The 21,270-nt window shown below is 44.2% G+C and overlaps 1 protein-coding gene across 1 annotated transcript in view; it reads left to right on the forward strand.

Moving 5' to 3' along the window:
• BRSK2 (BR serine/threonine kinase 2) overlaps positions 1-21,270 on the forward strand; it is a gene marked incomplete at both ends in the record, with an annotated part of 302,732 nt that overhangs the window by 205,708 nt on the left and 75,754 nt on the right. Inside the window, 2 exons of the mRNA XM_084288363.1 lie at positions 4,274-4,414; positions 14,368-14,484. Of these exons, the coding sequence (XP_084144489.1) occupies positions 4,274-4,414; positions 14,368-14,484 (258 nt within the window). The remainder of the gene's footprint in view (positions 1-4,273; positions 4,415-14,367; positions 14,485-21,270) is intronic.

A 21,270-nucleotide genomic window follows, 5' to 3' on the forward strand; every position in this document is an offset into this window, starting at 1 on the left:
AGCCCAGCTCAGATACTGGGTGACTTTGTAAAGAACAGGAGGTAATGCTCACAACGGTTGTCCCATGTGAAATGCAAGGATAAGAAGAACTGGTGTGCGCCCAGAGCATCCGAGAGGTGAGAGCTAAGTGCTCTTATGGAGTCTTTTGTCCTAATGTAGCCCCTGTCTGTATTATCCCTGCAGGTGGGGTGCCTGCTGCCAGCCTTGCCTTTCCTTGAGCCTTCCTTGCGATGGCAATTACAGAGCAGGGTTTGTTCCATTTTTACAGTGGGAAGACTGATGCCATCAGTCCTACGTAGGCAGGATTTAAAAAACACTTCCTTCACCTGTAAGTCACTTCTCATCTTCTAATGTAATAGGAGAGTAGTGCTGGCAACATTTCTGGGTTTTTAGAATTCGTTCCCTTGCTCTGAAAAAATGGGAAAAACAGTAGCAGAGTGAGATGAGAGCATGCCGTATCTGGGAAAGCTAAAAAGGGAAGGAGAGACACAGGAAAATACTTTTTAGTGTTTTCTCCCCTGCAGGCTCTATGCTATTTACCTTCTCCTAGGTCCTCCAAGAGCTGGCACTGGCATGCTTCCAATCCCATAGCACTTTACACAAGTAAAGGATTTTAGTCACTGGTGTGGACTCAGGAGATCCAGATTCTCCTCTGTGCCACAGATTCAGGAAAGATTTTGTGTCTGTACTCCTTATTTTCCAGCCTCTGGCATAATGCTTTTCCTTTCATTTGCTTTTTCTGTTTGGCTTAAAAGCCTTTCAGAATGTGTATGTTTTTCCTTTATGGAGTTACTCACATAAAAATAGAGAGAGACAGAAATATGTATACATAGTAGTGAGTGGGGATTGGGTAAGCTGCATGGTGGTGGTTAGATCTGGTGCAACACTTGGAAATGTTTAAACCCCTCTCGCTGGCCTGTTTGGAAATAGCGTGTGCACTGACTGCTGCTGTGCCCTGTCACGTGCCAGCAAAACCTTGGCTGGCACCGAGATGGAGGCAGGTGCTGAATGGTGTCCTTGTTTAATCAAAAATCTCCTAGTTGGGGGCTATCCTAAAAAAAAAACACAGCACAGTTGTACTGGAGGGAATAGGTTGGCGGGTGACCAGCTGCAAATCTGAGCTCAGAAATGCTGGATGCAACATAACCACATCGTACTCGTGGAACAATCCCTGCAGCATTTGTTTCTTGCACTTGACCACTGGGGAGTGTGTTCATCGTCCTTCTAACTCCTGTCACGTTAGGGGCTTTGTCAGATCAGGATACATCGTCGCTGTGCTTCTCTATGTCCCTTAACTTGTCATAGGCACAAATCTTTTTCCGATGTTCTCCCCTGTTCACTTGCATTATTATATCTGGTGCTTCTGGGTGGCAAGCAGAAATGAATAACCTTGTAAATGCTCCCTGTCTTTCAATTTGTTTTATTTTTTGTACAACATGTCAGTGCATTTTTGTTGAGTGTTTTTAATAAGATGAAGTTGATGAAAATAAATTGCTTTGCAGTTCCTGCTGTGGGTGACAGAAATGCTGGGTCTGTAATTTTCCAAAACCGTGCATTTGAAACCAGTGGAGATGGTTTTCTGTATGCCTGTAACTGCAATCATCTTCATAAAATTCCTCCCAGGAAAAGAAAACAGCTATCAATTTGAATTTCGGGGGCAAGATGCACTGCTGTATCCAGGTTCTGCTGGGCACAGTGAGAGAAGGAGCTGTCAAGGAGAATTTTAGGATTGATTCTGTGCCAGGTTTGGGTCTGCCATATGGGATATTTAGCCAAATCTGTCTCTAGTATGAGAGGGAGAATGAATTATATAGCAAACCCTCATAGGAGAGTGTCTGTGAGCTAGGATTTGGAAAGCGAGGACTGGGACTTGAATTTGTGGACAGCCCAGTGCCCATGGCTACTGCATGTCAGCTCTCTTCTGAGTGTTTCAGTGTCTTGCTGAAAAAACACAATGCAAAGGAAAGGTGATCTCCATATTACCAGGGTGTACTCAGCAGCCAGTCTGGCCAGTACCTATCTCTTCCAGGAGAGAAGGTAACCCAGATATTCCAAATGTGATTTTTGAATCGAGATTTTTCTCTCCTTTACTCATTTTAATGAAAAATTGCCAATATTGACATATTTTTAGAACCGTTTCTATCTTGTTAGGAAGCGCCGAAAATATAGTTATGGTTCCCTAAAATTTAGAAATTCACTTTGTTGTCCACATTTTTGTGCTTCCATCCTACTCACCTAGCTGTCAAGGCAGTGTTAACGTCCGTCCCTTGCTGCATTCTCTGCTGCATTCGTGTAAGAAAGGGAGATGCTCTCAGATGGCTCTGGGGCTCCAGGAAATGCTGTCTCTTTTTCTGGCTGGGATGTGAAACGTGGCTGGTGCACAGGAGGTGCTGCTGAAACTGGAGCTCAGGTCCCACTTCTGCACCTTGAAGGCTGATGCCATTATTGTTAAGCCAATTTTACTTTCCTCAGACCATCTTGTACTCCTTTCCCTATTCCATCTTCTTGGAAACTCTGAAAACAGGAATAATTAAGCCCCCAAGTTTATGAACTATTCCCGTCTTCCATTCCAGAGATTTCCTTGAAGATTACATTGCTTGAGGTACAAAAGGACAGTATACTGGATTAATTTTGTCATTGTCCTCTCAAATTTGAAGAGTTGGATTAATACGAGTAATAAAACTACTTTGCTGTAAAGCAAAGCCTTGAGCGATGGGGATCATACTGCACATACTGACCAGCCCGGTCTGTTGTGCTGACCACGCTGAGCCTTGTTGGCATAAGAACAGAGATGCACACTCCACATTTGGAAAAAAAGAACTCCACTTCTTGTTTGCAAGTTTTCCAGTGATGGCTCTCAAACACACTGCCAAATGTTTGAAAGCCCCGTTGTTTTATTGCCTTACAGAAGTCACCTTTCCAATCACCTGCCTGGCCACGCAGCCCTGAAACTGACTTCAGAGGAGCTAGGCAGTGAAGGGGGAGTGTGGTTCTGCCCCTCTTATAGAGCTGAAGGGCATAAAAGCCAGTCGAGCTGCTTGAGACAAAGAACAAAAGTGAATTTTCAGTTTTAAAAAGTCATTTGTTGTTTATCATTGTCATTCCAGACCCTGAGCAATAAAACCAAATAATCTCACTGCATAATTTTTCATTCTATATTAGAATAGTGTATGCTGGGCAATCAGGCAAGGAGACAGGAGAGCTCAGAACAGCAGTGGAGATGGAAGAAGTCTGTGGAGGTTTCAAGCAATCCTCTTGCCAATAGAAGTCTACGGTTTAGTCCAGATTATATCTAATTTATTTTTAAATGTTTCAGTTGATGGTGTTTGTGCCGCTCCCTTAGGGAAACTATTTCCATTCTACTATTATGCAACATCTCTAGAGATTTGTTTTAATAAGTTTTATTAAATTTGTTTTATTTTTTATAAGTTTTCTTCTGCTTGGCTGCCTTTCATTACACCTGCTTACAACAGGAAGATGGTCCGTCCATGGCAAGTCCTTTCTCTCCCAAAGATTTCACTTTTCTCTCTTTGATTGCTGAGAGTGCTGTGTGAGGACTGGGGTTTTCTTCTCTTGCTCCTAGGCCCCTATTGTGCTGCATTTATTCACTCAGTTCTTCACATGTGAGTTTGGGGGGAACAGCTGCTCCAGCAAATAACTGCCGTTCAACAGCAAGAGCTGAAGCCCTTTATTGAGGCTGCACACATGTAGTTCTTTTGATCTTTTCTCATAATTTAAACTATTCACCTTTTTTTCTGAACTCCCTCTAGTTTGTTGACATCTGTCTGGTTCCCAGGTGTCCAAGACAGAGCAGTACGTGAGTGCAGCTTTGCCAAGGCTGTTTTATAAAGTCTGTCAGCTCGGTTAGGGGACCTGCATCTTCCTGGTATGCAGCCTTACTCCACAGTAGGTATAAGCACATCAGCGTATACCTGATTATTCTCTTCTTCCCCTCCTGGTTTCTTGGGTCATTTTTGGCTTCCACGTTATCTCTCACTAGACTATCAAACACCAAATCCAACAAATCAGTGAAGGGCTGATTAGTTTCAAATCATTTGCTTGTCTAAAGTTTGCAAAACCCCTGTTAATCTGCAGGGGCACCTGTGTTAAAAATATTAATCACCCCTGATTTAAAATTTTTAATCTTCTTCTACTGTTCTTTCCATAAGTGTTCTCCTTGGCCGTGTGTAGATAGAGGTGTTTATATAACTGTGTGTGTGTGAGAAGCTGTATGATAGTGTGATTACAAAATCCTGGCTTTGTTTTTTTCTAGGTATTTGGTGCTAGAACACGTGTCAGGTGGGGAGCTCTTCGACTATCTTGTAAAAAAGGGAAGATTGACACCAAAAGAAGCCAGGAAGTTCTTCCGACAAATCATCTCTGCTTTAGACTTCTGCCATAGTCATTCAATATGGTGAGTACAGCCATTTCCAGCAGGTGTTACCTGTCCATAAAAGCACGTGTTAAAGGCATCTTATTTCTTGACACTTTTATTTACTATTAAGTAACTGATGTTGTAAAGCTCTAAAAGTATTAAGTGCTGGCATATTTTAAATACATGGCTGTACCAGTGAGAGAGAGACCTTTCATGGAGTACGTTGTCCTTCATATTTCTCACTGGAAAAGAATTCATTCACAGGGAATGCTTTAACCGGGAAAACCAAAACCATCAGGGAAAAGCTGTCTAATTTCCATCATTTGTGGTGACACTTGCTAATAACTGAGAATTACAAACAGTATTTCAAAACGAGTCCCTGAAGAAACTTGGGACAGTTACCAATACAGACAAGTCGTTTTATGGCATCCTTCAGTTTTTGGAAGCCCTCTGGCTTTTGGCAACTTTGACTGAGTCCCTTCTGGGCATTAGAGTCATTGTTGCCTTTAATTTCCTTTCCAGTAGGGAAGAATTTCCTTGATCTGACTGCAGTTGATATTAACTAGCTCCATCAGTTGATTTAGCCATTGAGTATGGGTTAAACTGTGCATTCAGGTGGTGGTTTACATTAGACCAGTTTCCACTTCATCTTCAACAAGTTTAGGTAATTGAAATTATACTGAAATCAAGTTATTATGATCAGTCTGAGCATGGAGTTTCTGTGCAGCTGCTGACCTGCTTATTTCTGAGAAATGTAGCTCCTTGCAGTTAGATTGGCTGGGGGAAAACATTTACATTATGTCTGCGTGGCTGCTTCTCCATAGCCACAGCCAGCCACAGATCTCCCCTCTCCAGGAGGCCAAGGGCTCCTGTTAGATATTGCAGCAGAAAAATTTGCATAATCACCATGTGGCTACCTCTCAGTAACCATACAGTGATTTCTGTACCCCCAGTTTTGTACAGAGAACTCCCAACCCAGATGTCTGCAGCACAAATGGCTGCAGCAAAAATGGATGCCTAAATATTTCACTCGGTCTTTTAGCCTGCTCCCTTTATGTCTCTGACTCAAGTCAACATGCAATATTAATTTGAAAGAGAGCATATTTCTAATAAATGGAAAGGGAAATAAGAGCCTTTCTAGAGGACATATTAAGAAGAGTATACTGTTAGTGGAAGCAGTAGTCCAAAGATGGTCTGGGTGGGAACATCCTGAGGACAATGCCTACCTGGCACAGGCAGGTTTGTAATAGCCAGAGAAATTTCCAGAGAAACTGAGAGCAGGTTGTTTGCCCTGACTAGAGTTTGCTCTGTTGGCACCTTGGAGGAGTTTTGCTCTATGAATTCCATAGTTTTTCCTCTCTGCTAATCAACTGGTTTGAGGGATCATGACCTCATAATCAGTACAATCCTTTGTAGGCTGTACAAGTGTAACTTTTTTACTACTCTGACTGGGCAGTGCTTTGCATACATAGGTGTTTCTGTGCCCTGCTTGGCTTAACACTTAGATACCCAATCCAAGAACACTCAAAATATGTTTAACTACATCTGAAGAAAAGTGATTTGCTCTTTTGAATGAATATGCCAGAGAAATGTGATTCACGGTTGGGATAGACATTTCTCAGAAAGCATATGTATATACACATACACGCCAGTCCTTTGGGCTTGTGTTGGGCACCTCTTGATGTGTCTGACTTTAATAAACTGAGCGAGGGTCGCAGTGAGGCTGTCACCATGACAGACAAACACTTCTGGAGGTTTAAGGGGATGTGGAATTTCCAAGGCAGAGTGCACATTTCTCTTGAGGAGTCCATTTTCCTCTATTAAATATATTGGATTGTGGGCAGTAGTCTTGTTTAGAAGTAAATCCCGTCTCCTTGCCAACTCCCACTTGACTAGCATCTAGTGCTGAATAAGCTAGCAGTGAATCATAAGCTCTCCTTCCCTCCCGGTCACTCTGAGTCTTGTGTGGTCTGTGTTATGCTAGGCTCTGGGTGATATTCTGAAGAGTTATCATTAGACCCTTTTTGAAAATCAGAGCGTGCATAAATGTATTTGTGTGCGTGTGTGCGAGAGTAAAAAACTTAATGTGCTTTCCTAAGCAATGAAGCCTGACCTTGTCCTGTCGTGGGGCAGTGAAATGACAAATCATCTCATCAGCCAGGTTATCCAGTTATGACCACATTGAAAAATGAAGGCTTCTGCTTTGGTTAATGACTAAACGTGGGTGCCTGTAACCCACTGGCAGGATAGATTGATAGCCTGGTGTCCCCAGACCCATATCATCATCCGATCGTCTTCCATTACCTCCCAAAACACAGAAATATCCATGGCTTACTTTTACTGCAGTATGTAACCACATTCAGCTTTCCCTGCTCAAAATGTATTGATGCGTCAGGATTCCTGGATCAAAGAATCAGAAAGGATTCCCCAGTGCTCCCGTCAATAAAAGACTTCTGCTGCTTCTGTGTGGAGAGATCACCTGTGTCTGAGAAGGTGTCTTCAAACAAGCAGCTCAGACAAAGAAGCAAAATAGGTTTGGAGCTTCAGTGTGTTTGCATGTTGTTTAAAAAAAATGCAGGAGCTTTCTGTTCCTCTGTGTAGTGGAAACTGGGGACAAAGATTTGAGGTAGCTCACTCCGAGGTGCAGTTACTTAGGGAGTTTTGTTGTGCATTTGGCCATGGGGGGAAGCTCATAGGTAACCCGCTGGAGGGTTCTTTAAGGGCTTCCATGGGTGGCATAGCACCCATTTAAAAACAAAACAGATAGTGCTGTGCCAAGACATTCCGTGGCATCCTGCAAACAGTGTGTGCGTTACCTTGGTGCTTTCCCCGAGCTAGCAAGCAAACCGGTGAGCTCAGTGGTGCAGCATCACTGCTTCTGCTCCCAGCTCGGCGAGCTCCCAGGGCTCTGTGCCGTGCTGCAGCACACAGCGCAGGCACGCTCAGAGGCAGTGTAAGAAATGGCAGAGGAACCTGGGGTCCCTTGGGCATCGGTGTCAGACCTTTCTAGCTTGGGAGGTTTTCTCTGGATGTAGCTAATGATTTTTTCCTAAGCTACCAAATGCTGGGTGCCTGCCCTCTTATATCAGGACCTTTAAGTTGTCTGGGCTGGATGCCCCAAATCGATAGCCCTTTTGCATAGCCTGCATCCAGAGCTCTCAGCTAATTGAGCACCGCCTATATTTTCCGCAAAAAGCAGTAGAGGAGCACGTACTGGGGTAGGTCTCAGATCCTTGCTTTCCTCGGGAGGAGGCTGTTGGGTGCAGCGAGGGAATGGATGCTGCAGCGGGGAGGTGGGCGCGGGGCAGGGGAGCTGCGGGTGCCGCATTGGCTGCGGGTGACATCACCGCCAAGCGCCGGGATTGGCCGCGGCCGGATTTTGTGCGCTGGGTTTGTGCTTTGGTCAAGCTCATATTCGGTGCCTCTATCTCACAAGCTGACAAATAAAAATATGATTACAGAAAATGCCCCGTGGCAAACCTTATTATGGCTTCAGAGATAACAGATAATGCCAATTACTGCACAGGGCAGTGGTGACATTGAGAGGAAATCCCCTGCGGTAATGAGCAGCAAGATTATTATTTCATTTTATTTTTATTTTGGTTGGGTTTCATTTTGTGTTGTGTTTTTTTTTTTTCTTTTTTTTTTTTTTTCTTTTTTCCCCGAGTATGCACAAGAGGGGTTAAGGCAGGTTCTTTATGAATATTGATAAATGACAATTACGAGGGCCCTTTCTCCTTTCATTGCCTGGGGCTGTGCCTGCTTGAGTACGCACAAGGCTCTTGCTGAAGTGTGTCTGTGTGTGCCTGCGTAGGCATGGGGGTGTGTGACTTAGGGGGCTAAGGCAATGAATAAGAGCTTTGTTTGGCTTCGCCTGGTGTTCTTCCCATTGGTGCAGGAGGGGAAATGGCTCCTTATAAAATAGCGCTTCAAGATTTCACAGCGGTAGTGCCAAAATCTCTGGTATATTACTGCAGGCAGGAGCTGCAGAGCACTGTCAGTAAAGGAAGCACGCTTTTAGGAAGAAACCTGGAATGTCTTCAAGAAGCAGAGAAAGCTGAGGAATGCCAGGTGCCATGAGAAACCTTTTCTGTTAGATAATCCCACCCTCCCAGTGATTCCAGCTTTGCCTTGCTTCTTTTAGAAGGAGGATGCTACACTGTTGTGCAGAGATGGTCTGCTGAATAATTAAGATTACCACAGCTGGACACTTTGAAATCATGACACAGGGCCTCCAGATGTGAAACTGTGTTAGAAATCACAAAACTTAATAATGTTGGTTTCTGTTATTTCTTCTTGGGATCCTTGAGCCCTTGGAGTTTGAAATTTTCTTTCAGACTATCAAATTCAAAAGGTGCCTTTTTCCACTGTTGAGTGCTGAGATTTGCCAGTCATTGCCTGAATCCAGGAGCTATAGGTATATGACTGAGACTCACTCCAAACAGCGAGGAATTTTCATATTTTCCTTGTACAGGAAACTGGAGAGAAACCATCAAGTACAGCAGCTGCAATGTCACAGGCAAAATTACCAGCTCAGCTGAAGTCAGAGGACATGTATTTTTGTACGTTTTTTTTATGTAAGCCACTGGAAACTCAAAAATGGCATAGTCTTATTGTAAGCATAACCAGGTAACAATCTTTGGCAAGTACATTTGTAGTGATGAGACCTGACAGTCAGCTCTGGCTTTGGAATACATGAATATATGTTTTAAGGCAAGGTTTTCAAGGAGGAGTAATATATATTAATAGATCAGTGGAAATAATTGTATAAAAAACAATACGGGGTTTCAGGCATTCAAGCTCTTCTTCAGGTCTCCTGATATGTTTATAGATGTTGTCCTTTTTCCTAGCTATAACTATATTTACTTGTTCTGCAGGATTCTGTGAAAAAAATACTAAATTTGAGCATAGCAACCATGAGTCTAAACAAAGATTCCTCTGTAGGTAGATGCAAGTTACACATTTGGATCTCATTTGCAGAAGCAAGAGAAAATAAGATGAAAGGCTTTTTCTGCTTATGAAAATTAAAAATACTGCTTCTCGTACTATTAATTATTACTGGTAAATTATTTGCATCGCATCAGGCTTGTGCTAAGCACTTTTAAGAGGATACTGCAGAACAATTATTCTGTGGTCGGGCCCTTCTGGGAGTTTGGGGTCAGTAAGAAAAGCATTTGCAAAGTAGCCAACAATTTGATTAGTACAAATGACCTGCAACTACTCCAATTAGGAGGTTTCTTGGGTTAGAAATCCGTGACCTACAACGAGTCGTCATGGAAACTGATATGAACATTTCAGCTCAAAAATCACTTTAAAATAATGGGTTAGTTCATCATCTCGTGCCAAGTGACATAGTTTCTTTGAATCCAAGATCTCAAATCTGTCTCTATACCAGAAATCTTCTGCCAAGCCTGGGTGACAAGGAGAAGGTGGTTGCTTCACTTGTCTTTTTTTACTGTGCTGCGACTGCCTGCAGTACAGCTATGGGGATATCCCCAGAGCAGGAGGATGGATTGGAGAGGTGAGTGGAGGAAGCTGAATAGCATCACTGGGAGCACCCAGAAAGCAAGCTTGGCCAGCGTGTGAGTGGGAAGCTGGAACATGTTAATGCTTATGCGTGCCTTTCATTTTCTCTGCACCACCTCTGAGATCTGTGCCAATTTCCACGGGACCGTTTTTTCAGAAATCTCTCTCTCTCTTCCTCTCTCCCCCCGCTCCTCATCTTGTGCTGCAAGGGAACTGTAAAGCCTTTGTTGCATTATGTAAAAGACGGATGATGCCGAGAGCCTGACAGTGTGTACTTTCCCTGTCATGGCATGTTCAATGGCTCCCTTTCATTCACAGGCTCTCCCTTCAAAAGCCTGCTGCATGCAGGCTGGTGGAGCTGGCTTCCCTCTCCGTTGTCTTAGGCGAGGAGCTCTAGGCACTCTGTGGCACCCTGGGTCAGGGTCACGCTGACTTCTCCTGCAGGACTTCATTTCACTTCCGTGTGCCTTCTCAGCATATGCAGGGCTCAAGAGGAAAGTTTGCCTGTTTGTCACTAAAGGAGCTGCTTTCTTCTATTCTGATTTCCCAGCCATGTGCTAAAGCCCCCACAGCTTTAGAGCCTTTAGAACAATGAAAGGGTAACGAGTCCTCTGTTCACCTGCAGAGAGAGGAGTTGATGCGGTCATAGAAGACATGGAGAGCCGGAGAGATCAGCTGGAATGGGACCAAATTAAATGCGTTTACTCTGCAATGTTCCATTAATGCCAAGTAATTACCACATACAGTGGGATTTTTGTTTTGTTTTTGTTTCGTTTTGGCATAAGAGAATTCTTTCCAAATATGAATGCATGAGGCCGTCCGGGCGGCTGGGCTCTAAGGTAAATTATAACAAGCCTTCCCTATTCCCATATGTTCCTCTTCCTTCCTTCTGGCATTTGGAAAGCTGGCAGTGCAGAGATGGGAAATGCAAATGCAGAGAGGAGGTCTCGTTCCCAGTGGCAGGGATGCTGCTTCTGCCACTCTGGTGCATACTCCTGGCCTCAATACCATCCCCAAGATACTTCTCAAATTCAAAATGGTCCAAAGACTTCCCAGCAGGGAAATGTCCCAGCTAGAAGAAAACTTCCATCAGGGGCATAAAATTCTCTTGTGGTTGAATATGCAAGCACTGCCTGGTCCCATTGGCACCCTGATCCCTGAGGGGAGTGCTGCCACAACAAAAAATGCTCGGGGCTGCCATGGGTTCCTGTGCTCACCATCCACATCTGGCACTAGGGTCTGTGTGAGGGAGGGATGGGGAGGGTCAGAGAGCTGCAATTTCAGGTATTTCAGCGCCCAGTCAGAAGGAAATGTTTCAATTCTTGTCGGAGTCCACTCTCTCCCCTCTGCTGCATGGGCTGTAGAGAAGAGATGGTAATTTTCCTTGGTTTTATTTTGGCAAGAGTCTAGAGACTAAAAGCCAAAACTTCAAGGCCTGATGCTACTCCAGATTTCCTTCCATACACATTATCCAACCATCCTAGTCCACCGATCCTGAGCTCCAGTGTAAAGCTTTCAAAATGCTCTCCTTGAGGTGGACCAGGACCTGTACCCAAAGAGCTCTATCAGCCCAGGTAGGCTGACCCTTCACGACGAAGCATTGCACAGCACAGTGAAATAAAGCTTACTTCACATCTGGAGCGTGGATGAAGGCATCCTCTATCCTCCCTCACTTCCCATGGCTCTCCAAAAATAAAAAATAAAAATTGTCACTTCAGAGGAGCTACATTTTTTCATTGGTATTGTTCCTACAGGAACTGTCCATATGACTGGCATTAGTTAGCTGGCATCCTTACTGACCTTACCAGCCGGCTGAGAGCTGACCAGGCAAAGAGCAGGGCCACCAGCACTGAGGAGACTCGCTTCAGCCATATGGAACAGACATTCCTTCAAATGCTCTTCCCTCTCTCTAAATAAAACTGTACAATTTTAGGATGAGCGAAGAATTGCAATCTTTTTAGGCAGGCAGTGGGATGCCTGCTATAGAATGAATGTCTATGGCATCAGCAAGTGCTGCTCCTTGCAGGCTAACAGGCATGGACAGCAACACCCTCAGCATCCACACCATGTGTCTGTTCAGCATTTGGCCAGGAGCAGTCACCAAGACTGGAAAACAACCAAAAACATTTAAAAAGCTGCACAGAGCAGAAGGACACACGCTCAGCTTGTGCTGTGGGGAGGTTTCTTGTTTTATAGCATCAGGCAAGCACCGCTCACTTTACAGGGAATTGCTATTTGCTACTGGGCCCTAGTTCTCAAACCAGAGAACTTCTGTGCATCCCCCTGGTCAGATGAGGTCTTCCCAGCACCCAATTAGTGAAACCAGTTGTAAGATGAGAGCTGCCCAGGATGTCTGCTGGATGAAAGATTAAATCATACACCACCGTCTCATTACTGTCCAGTTTTCCAAGCTTGCCTTGGGACGGTGGGCTCTTCTGTCCTTTTCACTGCAGGGGCTGGAGCACGTTCAGATGTGGCAGGTGTCACCAAATGCTGCCTTTGTCCAGGACTACTGTCCTTGATGAGGGCATTCAGGGCCTCTTTTCCTGACTGCTAACTGGTCATTCTCAGTCCTGAAACATTTCATTGTCACTCATCTCCAGCTTTTTTTCAAGTAGGTATGGTTGTCTTGGTATTTGTTGCATGGTGGATGAGTCTTCAGTCCCCTTGAAACTTTGATTTCTGTGAGAAAGAGAGATTTTATAGAGTACCTTTTGCTTTTTCAGGTGAAAATAGTCACAAATCTGAACCATGCTGCTCAGTTATTTACCAGATTGTTTGCTCATGGTTAACAAGGCAGCATTAACGTGCAGGGTTCATTATGTTTATGCAAGACTGGAGACCAAGTTTTATGCTCTTTAAAAAAGGAAGGGAAGAGCAGTCCTAGGACTCAGTGATAAGGTCAGTGGCCAGTATCTGTGTGGAACACGTGCTATTTTGCTGGAAGCCTCCTTTAGCTCTATCCGTTACACTCCCCAAGTGTCCTATTACAGCATGCTCTGGTTTTGCATAGAGCTGGCCTGCATTATTTACAAGTTGTCTCTAATTGATCATTCCAGACTTCTGTTCAGATCAGAGATCATTTCCAAGGCATTGTCAGGCTCCGTATGTTCCTCTGAGAGGATACAGACTGAGCACCTTTACAGGTGTTTAGGGGTAGAGTTACACTTGTGTGCAGGAGCAGTGCTAGAGGATGCAATTAGAGGTGAAGAGAAAACGGCATAAAGATAGGGCAGAGCTCCGCGACTGGTGTTGCTGCTAATGCTGGGTCTTCTGCAGAGCTCTCTTTCTGGGCAGGCAGCTGTTTTTACTGAACCATTGTAGCAAATGGCTATTGTTTGCCTGACAGACGTGTTGTCAATCAGCCATTTCCAACAGGTTTGTGTTCAGACTGAGTACCTGAGCTCGCTGTTCTGCTGTGGAAGAGTTTTCTCCGATTTGCACCTTTTATCAAGCAAAACATCAAAGATGGACATTTTGCCTTCTCATAAGCAAAAACAAGAGAAGAGCTGCTTCTTCAGCTTGCCTGAAGTGCTTCTCTCATCTCTGTGACTCGAAGAGTTGCAAATAAAAAGAAAAAAAAGTGAAATCATCACAAATTTTGTACAAGGTTTTTCTCTGTGCATATAAAATCAAGTAAATGTAAAAGTTGTGCAAAAGCACTTGAGTTCTAAGAAGTGGATGGGTGCATGGTGGTGTTGGCTGTGGGTAATGGAAATTAATAAATTAGACAATGTGCAATTGCTTTGATTTAAAGCAGGAGTTGCCATCCTGCTTTAAGTGCTTACCATGTTACAGCAATGTGGCTGCCTGGCTGTTCCCATGTTGCCAAATAATAAGAAAATCGAGCTTTGCTTGAAAGGAGGCAATCCTCCATCTTCCTTCCCAGTGCTGACACCCTCAGTTATAAGCAGTGCTGGGCTCAAGGGGTTTCTCCATCAGAACTAGCTGCCCGAAATGATTTCAAAGACATATCCCTATGTAAACAACTCCTAATAGGGTCTTTCTGCAGCAGCTTTAACAACAAGTCTGCTTTTTCTCCTCTAGATATCACTAATTCTGTTTCCTGTTGTTGACAGAATACACTGATGATGTTCACTCCTACCTTAAGGAGTTGGCATTTGATGGAATATATCAGCTCTAAATCCAAACTGAAAATTTCCTCTGATTTCCCTCAGTTCCTCCCTCAAATTATCTTGATATTGTTGGAAGGTGCAGATATTCATTTCCTATCAGGGCAGTGCAGTCTCGAGCTTTGCATTCATCAGGAGTGGGCATTTGGGAGACAGTCTAGAGTATTGCAAAGATTGGATCTTGGATATGTGTGTTCTCCTATCTGGGAGAGAAAAAGAATGAAATCAATTAAAATATAATAGGTTGGATGCTATACTGGATAAAAAAACAAGTCTTGGAGTGGGAAAGCTGTCAGGGATAATTTAACTCACATTTTGATCCTTTTTTTACAGCCACAGGGACTTAAAACCAGAAAACCTACTGTTGGATGAAAAGAACAACATCCGGATAGCAGACTTTGGAATGGCATCGCTGCAGGTTGGGGACAGCTTGTTAGAAACCAGTTGTGGGTGAGTGTCTCAGAGCATATTGCAAATAATCAGTGATGAATTCCAGACATAAAGTTGTCAATAACAGGGGGTTTGAGGAAGACCTGCAAGCTTACACTGTGCCTCATTATTTCCCAGGAAGTTAGTAAATTGATAAAACGTATGTAGTGCATAAGTTAGCTAAAAGAAGGGTGGGTTTTTTAAGTGTTTTACAGTGAAAAGTAGGCTTCTGTAGATGTCATATGTGGATATAAAAATCAAAGCTTTCAGGTTTGGACTCATCTGCCTATGCTGGCTTGTTTGCTTTCACTGGACATATAATATTTGGGAAATTAAAGCAGTAGTGGTAGCAGTTTCAAGAAGTGGCTTTAAAAATATTGGGGGGTAGAAAAAAAACGAATCTAGGGGAGCTGAAATGGAATTTGTGTGTTGTGTTCAGGCTGCCTGCTTGCAGCTCTTCCTGTTTGTGTTCCACTCTGCTTCGTTTCGGCTCACATCCAGGATTGACAGGGAGGCAGCAGAGGGTCCTTTGCAATTACAAGCAGGGCATGAATGCAGATACAAAGAAGGCTGCTTGGAGGAATACTGCAGGGGCAGTATAAAAACACTTCTGTGTTAATTTGGTTGCCAGCAGGAGCTTTCCAGGAATGTCCAAGGGAGCCAGCAATAAGCCCAACAGCCGAGTGAAGCCCTGGTGCTTCACTGGGGACAGGGCTAGCTCTTGAGGGGCAACATCCTCTGATCCCCGTCACCTCTAGGGACACTGCAGGCACCCATAGGACCACAGCCCCCCCCCCAGCCGTGGCCCTGTGGTGCATTGACTGTGCATTGTAATGCTGCAGTGAGCTGTGGCAGGGCAGCAGCTGCATCGAGCTGCTGCAGCCTGGCACCACTACGCCAGCTTTTCGTGGCATCTGAATTTGTTACAGCAGTGAGCTCAGCAACTGGAGTTGCAGGCAGTACCAGCAGCTTTGCATCTCCTCCGGTATAGATCTACTCTTCTTGGCCCCTGGGAGTGTAAATTTGATGACTGCAGCTCATCTCCATCCTCAGCCTGCTACAGTCTGTGTTTTTTCAGTCTGTGCCCTGAGGCAAAGCAATTCGTGGAGCCGTCCTGGTTCCCTGCACAGCACAGCCACTGCCTCTCGGTCCTGAGCTGTACGGCTCTGCTTTCCAGGTCTTGAATAATGGATTGCAAAATTGTTTGAAGCTGATGATGTGATCGAATGGTGGTTGATGAGAACACTGAGATGCACCCGTTCCTTCCTGTCTGTGTCAAGGCAAGATTTGACCTCTTAACAGCGCAGATGAGAAGCAGGGAGCTATGAGTCTGCACATCTGTTGCTTGCAGCTGCTTTCAAACCTCCCCTCTAGACTAAGAAATGAAGTCCTCACTGCAGTTACCACAAAGCCTCTCTACTCTTTGAAGAACATTTTCTCCCTTCCTTCCGTGAAAAAAACAACCAGAAGTATAAAGCCCAACCCAGTCTCGCATTGCCCTGCAGGATTTTTCAGACTCCCCGGGAACCTCTCGGTAGGGTTCCTGTTCTTGTTAGCAGTGGGCTCTGTCATCCAGGTCTAGAATCTCAAAGGGAGCTTTCCTTTCCATAAGCAGTGCTGGAATTCAAGCCTCCATGCTTGAAGCAGAGCCAGCCCCCACGATGCGGCCTTAAAATGCGCTAATAAAGAAATCAATGGAACGGAAGAGACGTGCCTGTAATAAACAGAACACAGCAGCAACACTATGATCTCCTGCCTTGCAGATGCATTTTAAGTGTGGTGCCAATCACTAGGCCTCCATGTGAGCTATTACACCACTTCATTAATTCTCCTGGCATGGAGCCCAGCATGGCTGGTACTGGTGTCTTGTGATCTATCTGGTTTGGGGGGTGAAGGGAGGAAGGAAGGGAGGAGTATCTAACAGTGTGCCACACTGTTCACAAAGAAAGGCAATCCAGTTATGACTCCCTTTCCCTTGGAGAGCAGAGTAACCAACCTCAGAGCTTTTTGAGGCAACAATTTCACTTCCCCTTGTAGCTGGTACTTTGAGCCAGCATGAAAAGGAGCAAGACAGACCGAATCGTGGCTGAGATACCGAGCTTTAATGAGATGTTCCTCCGTGCACCCAGAAGTTAATTTCCAGAATGGTTTTATATGTGCTGTGAACACCGATAATGAGATGAAACTGTAACACTTGCATTGACAGTCAGGCAAGGAGTCTCCAGGTATTTCTGTCAGGCAGAGTGGGAGGATCAGCTGGGGTGTAGCAGCATGATGCAAGGAACTTCGTCAGTACAGCAGAGCAGTTACAGTGCAGTCAAAAATCCATTGCTGCCGCAAGTGAACTGCTGAGTCCAAAGTTTGGATAGGCTTTAGGTCATCCCAGATCCTCGTCAGGCCTCACCAAGATGTTCACACAGCCTGAGATACGTCAGATGGCACACCACGGTGTCAGTCTGATGGGAGCTACTCCTTAGCTCATTCACCATGGTTTTCTGTAGTGTCAATAGCTACCTGGAGAACATGGTAGAAGCTCAGTCCAGTTGTGTTTGTGTAGGAGAGGGAGCTAAGGACAGACTGGCTGTTTCGTTGACACATTTGTCACTGGCAGACTGCAAATCAGGCTGTGGTTGTGATTAATCCCCATTACTGGAATCCTGTATTGCACAAATCCCATGTATACACAGCACAGAGGAACAAGCTGCAGTTTTAAACTTGCATCGTTAGACCTTTGAATGGAAGAGGAGCTGTATGAAAAATTGTGCTTACTGCAGAAACTGCACAACTGCACAACAAGGCAGTCTCATGGAGAGTTGGTCCTTGAAATGCCCAAATAACACGACGAGTCTGTGCATCCCTCCAGGAGCAGCTCTGGGAACAAAGAGCAGACTGTGAAGGAAGCAGAGAATGTGGTAGGATGCTGCTTCTGTTATTTCAGAACTTGTTGGCTCTTCCTCTTCTTTACCCTTCCAGGCAGTGACGTGCAGAGGCACTTCCCTGTCTCTTTTCACAGTGATTCTTCCCAGCACGCTGCCTCGCAGTGCTGTGGAATGGGAGATGCTGTCCAATCCCTCCTGACTTGTCACTAGGCAAGAAGAATGAGTGTCTTACGGTTAAACCTCTGGACTGGGACCCAGGTGATCTGAGCTTGGTTTCTGTCTTTGCTGCAGGCATTCAGGGTGGTCTTAGACAAGACACATTGCCTTTCTGTGCTTCAGTTCTTCATCTTAACGAGTCATTGCAGCGCCCAAGTTGCTCTGAACATAAACTGCAATTGTTTCTAAAGGAGTCTTGGAAAAGTAGGAAGGGTTGGGAAATTCTCTGGACCTTATTCTCTTTTCTTGAACAAAGAGGGCTCATTGCTAATCTGAAAGACTGAGGAAAATACTGTTGAGGTATAATTCTTGGGATTTTGTAATGATGCTTCCTAATTCCCCATTGCTCCTTACAGAAAGCTGACAATGTACATTTTTGCCATCTCCTCATTTCTCTTCATTTCATTTGTGAAACGCCACGTCCCACTGGAAGGAGATTGCTGCAGGCTGCCAGGAGACAGGAGAACCCCACAGCAGAGCTGCTCTCTGTGCTGCCTCCAAATCTCTCTATCCCAAACAACTGAGAGCTAGGACAAAGCCAATATGTAAAGGTAGCTTGCTGTAGCACCAGACCCGATCTCTGAAGAGGCAGTTGGTACACAGACTGCCACCACTGCTGGCAGGCCCACAGTTAACTGTGTGTGTGTGCAGCAGTCCCCCCATAACAGCGTCTCCATAGGGAAACCCTGGCCTGATCCAGAAAGCCGTGTGCCTGTGGGAGAACGATGCTGATTATGACCTCTAATTTTATTGAGTGAGAAGAAAGCTGTTGTGCCTGCCGGTGGCATAGTGAAGGAAGAGACCAGCAACTTCCAGCACCAGCACTGTGCATTCCTCTGCTCTCAGCTCTCTGTAGCAATTCCCAGCAACACTTTGCAGACCCACCGGCTGTCTGCATACACCAAAAGAGCACCTGTTCTCATTAGAATTGATAGTTGGCTCTCTTTGAGCTCAGGGTATTCGGAACATCCAGCACGCTGTGTGTTTGTTAAAAATGTTAAGAGATTTCATCTAGCTCCTGGTTCCTGTACACCTTGTATTTGGCAGATCACCACACCCGCGATGAGATTAATTTAGAAGGGCGGTGCAGTACTCAGCTGCCGTACACCTCTGTCCAAGCACCACTTTGGATTTTAATGATGAGGCATGATGCTGCACTTATTGTTTCCACTTTATGTAGTTGTATATACAAACGTGTGCATGTTATCTAAAACATATGCAAGTGTCCTGCATCCAGATCCTGCTAGCATTGCAAATATAGGCTCTTAAACCTGGAAAATGCCAAAATTAGCAATTTTTACCCCATCTCACCAAGAGCTTCCATTACCAGCACTCCATTTCCATCTCCTTCTCTGTTTTCCACCCCATTCTTAGGAAATTCTCCCAGTCATTTCTGCTCCATATTTCGTCCCACGTGCCAGGTCTTTTACTGTTTTGCTAGATTCCAGGTCTATTTTCCCCTACTTGGTTGTCCCAGTCTGTTGCTCTCAGTCCCAGATCTAACTCCAGATATTTTTGCACTCAGCTGGGTATCAGTTTTAGGTAAAAAGTTTGGTCTGGGAAGTTTTGCCAGTGCTGGTTGAATTTTCATCTTAATGCACTATATAATTTCTACCAGTAAATGCAAACTGTGGTTTTCTAGTGGTTATGTTTGAATACATTTTTCCAGAGAATGTGAACAAATCATTAAGTTTTCCCTTTACATTTGAGGATACTAGAAATTTTCCTTTTTTATGGGAGAAAACATATTTAGTTTAAATTAGATTTAAATAGTGAGTGGAAATATTTTGGCTTGTACACAGCACACATACATGCACAAACATGAAACCAGTCTGAGGCAGACAACCAGCAGAGAAATTCTCAGAGACATTAAATTGATGGTAAGCCATAAGCAATTTAAAATGAGAATTATGAAGGGAAATATCAGACAGCCTTATTAATAAGGAATAACATTGGCCTTGCCTATAGTACATCCCAAGGTATGTTTAAAGAGTTTTAATTCTGCAAAATAAAGCACTGAGATATGTTACTCTTCAGGTTGCCAGTATAAAATTTCCTTGGCCCCAGAACATTCATGCGCATTAGAATATGGCCATTAATTACAAGCTTGTACAGTTCTTTTTCACCAAATCTTTTTCTCATTTGGTGTTTTGATGGTGGTGTGTTGTTGCTTTTTTGTTTGTTTGTTTGTTTGTTTTTAAATAGCTATTTAGTATTTCATTTTTCCTCATCATTCATTTTATGGATCTGTTTGTTATTTCTGCTCACCACATTGAAGCCTTGCTATGAATGCTAGATAGGATTTTCATCTCAGTCTTAAATTTACAGATACTAACTATACTGAAAACAGAGGAACTTGCAGTTTGAGATTAGTTGTAAATGTCTCAGTTTAAGGCGCCTTTTCATGTGCCTTCACAGATAGATTCTGTGAGAGGGGCAGAGTTTGATTCTCCAGTATGCCAGCCAGATGGATCTATCCCAAAGTTGTCCTTCATGGTACCAAGTGACCAAGCTTTAGCGATTCTTAGCTTTTGAATACTGAATTTTGCAATCTTTGAGCCCTTTTAATAAAGCGTCCTGTTTCCGTTTTTCAATTAAGATCTCTTAAAGGATCCAAGTCTTAACAATTTGAATTCATATATTAATTAATGAACTGATTTGCAAATTCCCAGAAAGTACTTACACTTGAGGAGTAAACAGCTGTAAGATGGCTTGGCTGAGGGCTAGATGCTGAGTTTTCTCATATAGAGCTCAATGTCTGAATTGAAGATGTAATTGCAAAACAGCACTCAACCTTAACTACAGCTCCTACTTTAATTACAGCCCTAACTACAGCTACTTCCTTCACTGCAGCCCTAACTATCTGCTGCTCCTGGAACCGTTTCTTCCCTGCATTACTTTCCTGTGTGATTTGTGGCTGTTACTTTCTCCACTCAGGATGTTCTAACATGCAGTCTTCTGAAGAACTCCTGAAGAATTTATCTCTTTTGCTGCTCCTCTGGTGTTCCCCTTCATCTCAGCCCTTTTTTACCCAGAAAAGGGAGAAAGTACAGGCAGCCTTTTGCACTAGCAAGTGTCTTCTGTTTCTGAAAGCCAGCTTGGAGATACTGAATAACATGGAGGTAGAAGGGACTCTAGCATCTGAACAACACCAAAACCAGCCAGACACAGGAGGACTTCAGTGCATCCACTTTATTAAGGTATCTTCATGCATAGGGAAACAGAGAGCAAGACTTCTTTCTTTCTGCAGAAACACTGCCTCCAGCTGTGAGGTCTGAAGAATGGCACTCAGAGAAGCATTTCTTGTTCCCCAGATAGTATCTGCTTAAGTCATGGATCCAAAGGCCCCAAGCATGGACACTCATCTTTGATGGGACCTGGGAACTGTCAGGAAGTGCAATAGATGATTTGTCACACTGTGGAGTAGGGTCATACAGAACAGCTCTCCCTGTGCTTGCTGATCAACCCACTGCTTCTCTGAAAAAGCAGTTGCTTTGCAGTCAGAGACAGGCAGACAGGCTGTGTGTGCACAGTGCTTGTCTCTCTTACCTGAGTAAGGAGACAGAAGGTCAGAACTGCTTGCACAAGTCAGTGGTACATCACATCTGCACTGAAGATACAGCACTGGTTGTCTCAGATCTGCTGTAGGATCATCGTATCTTGCTGTGCACAGATCAGAAATTACTTTTTTAATTTTTCAGGTGAGATTCAG

This window comes from Netta rufina (assembly GCF_964035555.1).
Source record: "Netta rufina genome assembly, chromosome: 5".
Taxonomy (NCBI): Eukaryota; Metazoa; Chordata; class Aves; order Anseriformes; family Anatidae; genus Netta; species Netta rufina.